Genomic DNA, 5,000 nt, shown 5'->3' on the forward strand with positions numbered 1-5,000 from the left:
GGTGGCAAGCGGTGGGATATATAAAGCATTAGTGATCTGGTTTGAGCAATCATACCTTTCACTAAAAACTTGCAAAAGTTTTGAGGATTGAACTCAGTGTTTAAATATACCTGGAACAATACTGTACGTGTAGCAGTTACCCCCTCCCCTTCTCTCTTGTTTTCTATCCTATCTTTTATTTGGCAATTATGGATGCTGTGTCAGAAGCCTGGTACAATCAGCAGAAGAAGGAAGTTCTTGCTGCACTCTGCAGATCCAAGTTGATTGATGGCTATGGCAAAACGAGGCAAGACCTCATTAAAGAACTTTTACAATGGGACGCAGAGCACGTTCATTCCCCCAGTGCTGGAGAAGAGGAGGCAAGCCAAGCCCAGGATAGTGCTTCTGCAGAGTCCCCACCATCAACTGCAAGCCAGAGCAGTGACCGGGGCAACATGGACTCTTTCCTGAAGATGGCTCTACAACAATTCGCTGCAGATGACCGGCAGGGACGGCTAAGCCTCATTCAGCAATATCGAGAGGCTGAGAGAGCCGAGCGAGAGGCTGAGAGAGCCGAGCGCCAGGCTCAGGCCGAGCGAGAGGCTGAGAGAGCCGAGCGAGAGCGCCAAGCCCAGAGAGACCATGAATTGAATATCCTCAAAGCCCGGCAGCAGACATCTTCCTCACTAAACGGTGAGTCCAATAATGCCAGCAGCTTTAAGCCCCGACCGGAGCACTTTCTTGTGATGGAAAAGGACGGGGATTTGGACACCTTTCTGAGGGGATTTGAAAAGACTTGCTTGCAGTACCAGTTGCCCTCAACACAATGGGCACAATACTTAACCCCAGGGCTGCGAGGCAAGGCCCTGGACGCGTTTGCCAGTCTCCCTCAAGAGCAGAGTGGAGACTATGGGGCCATAAAGCAGGCCCTAGTACGGAAGTATCAGCTGACTCCGGAGGTGTACCGAAAAAAATTCCGGACCCTCCAGCTCGGACCTCATGACAGCTACAGCGATTTGGAGGGTGGGCTCCAGCGCACCTTTGACCAGTGGATCCAAGGACTGTCCGTTACAACCTTTGAGGAGTTAAAGGACCTCATGGTGAAGGACCAACTCCTACATGTCTGTCCTGTGGAGGTTCGACAGTTTGTTATGGACCGAGAGCCCAAGGAGGCCTCAAAAGCAGCCCAGATTGCCGACGCCTATGTGGCCAACCGTGCATCGGAGGTGCGGAAGCCGTCCACCACTAGCTGGAAAGGGGGTAAGATGACAACTACAACCACCCCTGCCCCTACCAGCCGACCTCCCGTAGGTCCTGTTTCATCCACCAGTGCCCGGCCCACCTCTGACACTCGCAGGTGTTTTTCCTGCAACCTGCCTGGACACCTCAGCTCTGGTTGCCCAGAGAGGCAGAAGAGGAACCCCACATCCAAGGCCCAAGGGCCCACTGGAACTGTCCTTTTGGCAAGGAAGGCGGGTGGTAGGGCCTGCGAAAACCTACACCCCGTCACCGTAGGCGGAACCCCCACTGTGGGGCTCAAGGACACTGGGGCCGACAGAACACTGGTCCGCCCTGAACTGGTACCCCCTGAAAACTTTATCCCGGGAAAACTCCTGACTGTCGCCTTGGCGGGGGGTGTCCACCACTCCTTCCCAATGGCCCTGATTCCCCTCGACTGGGGTGCTGGGAGAGGGTGGAGGGAAGTGGGGGTGGATGAACATCTACCAACCAATGTTTTATTGGGGACTGATCTGGGGCGATTAGTCGCACAATTTCTCCCTGATGATCCTCCCGAATCCAAAAAGTCAGGTGATACAAATGTTGTTGATCAGTCATGTGATACAAATGTTGTTGATCAGTCATGTGATGCAAATGTTGTTAAATCATGTGATGCAAATGTTGTTGATAAGTCATGCGACCCGAATGCGGATATCCAGAACGTGATTACAAATGTTGTGCATGGTAATAAAGTGGAGGTTTGTACAGGGGAACTCAGCCATGCCACGCGGCAGGGTGACGTGGCTGAGGACAACCCCAAGGTAGCAAGTGTCTGTGCTGACAGAGATGGAGGCAGACATGAGAACCACGAGGACAGTGGCCAAATGCAGCTGAGCAGTGTCACAGCGGACAGTGACACAGCCAGTAGTACCTGTCAGGCTGATGGGGAAGAGTGGTTATTCCCCGGGGAGACAGCCTTCATCGGTGCTGTCACCCGCAGTCAGAGTGCCCAGAACGCAAATGAAACCCTGCCTTCTGACACCTCTTCACCCAGAGGGATAACGGAACTGGTGATGGACCCAGAGCAGGTCCCAGAGGGTCCCGGTGAGGTTGGAACCTTAACGTCACTTTTGGCTGCCTCTAGCCAAGAGTTTCAGGTGGCTCTACGAACTGATGCCAGTCTAGAGACGTTAAGGGACCTCGCAGAGAAGCCCTCCTCCGAGACCGATAAGGAGAGGGTATTCTGGGACCAGGGAAAGTTGTACCGGGAGACAATTCCCTGTAACCCCCAACAAGAGTGGCTGAAGGAAAAACAGCTGGTGGTGCCTCACCGCTTTAGGAGTGAGTTGCGGCGGATTGCCCATGAGATCCCACTCGCCGGACACTTGGGGGTTAGCAAAACCAAGGCCCGGCTGTCTCACCACTTCTATTGGCCCAAAATGGGGACAGATGTTGCCAACTACTGCCGCTCCTGTATCACATGTCAAAGAGTGGGAAGGTCAGGGCCTGCTCCCAAAGCTCCCCTGATCTCTTTGCCGGTGATAGAGGAGCCTTTCCAGAGGGTCGCTGTGGACATTGTCGGGCCTCTGGCCGTCCCCAGCAGCTCTGGAAAACGGTTCGTCCTTACTGTGGTAGACTATGCTACCCGGTATCCGGAGGCAGTGGCTCTGTCCTCAGTTAGGGCCGATAAGGTGGCAGATGCCCTCTTGACCATATTCTCCCGAGTAGGATTTCCCAGGGAGATGCTTACCGACCAGGGGACTCAGTTCATGTCTCGTCTAATGGAGGCTCTCTGTAAGAAAATGCAGGTGCGGCATCTGATATCAAGCGCTTATCACCCACAGACCAATGGTTTGTGTGAGCGATTTAATGGTACACTTAAGCAGATGCTTAAGATGCTGGTTGAGTCACATGGACGCGACTGGGAGCGGTATCTCTCACACCTGCTGTTTGCCTACAGAGAGGTACCACAGGCCTCAACGGGGTTTTCCCCCTTCGAGCTCCTGTATGGCAGACGAGTCCGGGGGCCTCTTGGTCTGGTAAGGGAATCCTGGGAAGAGGAACTGAATTCCCCAGAAGTGTCCGTTGTGGAGTATGTCATTCGGCTCCGTGACAAAATGCAGTCAATGACGCAGATGGTGCATGAGAATATGGCGCAAGCCCAGGCCAGCCAGAAGCGATGGTACGACCAACACGCTCGAGAGCGGGTGTACGAAGTGGGTCAGAAGGTGTGGGTCCTAGTCCCAATGACCCAGAACAAGCTTCAGGCGGCCTGGGAGGGTCCATACCTGGTGCATCAGCGCCTCAATGACGTAAACTATGTGGTCACCATCGACCATGCCAGGAAGAGGCAAAAGGTCTTCCATGTCAACATGATGAAAGCTCATCATGACAGGGAAGCCTTTGCTCTTCCTGTGTGTAGTCTTCCCGAGGAAGGCGAAAGTGAAGTCTTGGTGGACTTGCTCGCCTCAGCCCGGGATGGAGGGTCTATCGAGGAGGCGGCATTCAACCCACAGCTATCCTTGGACCAAAAGTCCCAGCTGCGGGAGGTATTCCGGCCCTACCTGATGACCTTCACGAATGTCCCAGGGAAGACATCCCTAGCCACCCACCAGGTGGACACAGGGAGTCATTCCCCAGTTCGTCAACCCCCATACCGTGTCTCCCTAGAGGTACAAAAGGACATAAAAAGGGAGATCGATGAAATGCTAGTCCTGGGAGTGATCCAGAGGTCCAAAAGTGCATGGGCCTCGCCTGTAGTCTTGGTTCCCAAAAAGGACCGGACAACCCGGTTTTGTGTGGACTACAGGAGGCTAAATGCAATCACAGCACCCGATGCGTACCCAATGCCACGCATCGACGAGTTACTGGATTGCTTAGCCGGGGCCCAGTACCTGACCATCATGGACCTGAGTCGAGGGTACTGGCAGATTCCTATGTCCAAGGAAGCACAGGAAAGGTCCGCCTTCATCACCCCATTCGGGCTGTATGGATCCCTCGTCATGCCCTTGGGCATGAGAAATGCTCCTGCCACTTTCCAGCGATTGGTCGACCAGCTGCTCGAGGGACTAGGAGGGTTTGCAGTAGCTTACCTGGATGACATTGCCATCTTTAGTCCCACTTGGGAGGAACACCTGGGGCACCTGGAGCAGGTGCTCAGGCGGATCCAAAGCGCTGGTCTGACTATAAAGCCAGGGAAGTGTCAGATCGGCATGACGGAGGTACAGTACCTTGGACACAGAGTGGGTGGCGGGACCCTGAAACCAGAGCCAGGGAAGGTTGATGCCATCACCTCCTGGCCTACCCCCAAGTCAAAGAAGCAGGTGATGTCCTTCTTGGGTACGGCAGGATACTATAGGAAGTTCGTTCCTAACTATAGTGCTCTTGCTAAGCCGTTGACGGACCTCACCAAAAGAAGCTACCGCAAGTAGTCACCTGGACAGATGACTGTGAACGGTCCTTCAGGGCACTAAAAGCTGCCCTCGCCAGTTCCCCAATCCTACAAGCTCCGGACTTCACCCGACGGTTCATAGTTCAGACAGATGCCAGTGCGTTTGGCCTTGGTGCAGTACTCAGCCAGGTAAATGGGAAGGGAGAAGAGCATCCGGTGATGTTTCTCAGCCGCAAGCTCTTATCCCGGGAAGTGGCCTACGCCACTGTGGAGAAGGAGTGCCTCTCTATAGTGTGGGCCCTGCGGAAACTGCAGCCCTACCTATATGGACGCAACTTCACCATAGTGACAGACCACAACCCTCTCAGCTGGCTACATCGGGTGGCCGGAGACAATGGTAAGCTACTGCGGT

General features: G+C 54.2%; 1 protein-coding gene across 1 annotated transcript in view; it reads left to right on the forward strand.

The window, feature by feature from the left end:
• The window catches only part of SERPINC1 (serpin family C member 1), a 62,103-nt gene that overhangs the window by 27,631 nt on the left and 29,472 nt on the right, over positions 1 to 5,000 (forward strand). The window contains exon 5 of the mRNA XM_075321081.1: positions 3,630 to 3,644. Within this exon, the coding sequence (XP_075177196.1) occupies positions 3,630 to 3,644 (15 nt within the window). The remainder of the gene's footprint in view (positions 1 to 3,629; positions 3,645 to 5,000) is intronic.

The sequence above is a fragment of the Anomaloglossus baeobatrachus genome, chromosome 8, assembly GCF_048569485.1.
Source record: "Anomaloglossus baeobatrachus isolate aAnoBae1 chromosome 8, aAnoBae1.hap1, whole genome shotgun sequence".
NCBI classification, from domain to species: Eukaryota; Metazoa; Chordata; class Amphibia; order Anura; family Aromobatidae; genus Anomaloglossus; species Anomaloglossus baeobatrachus.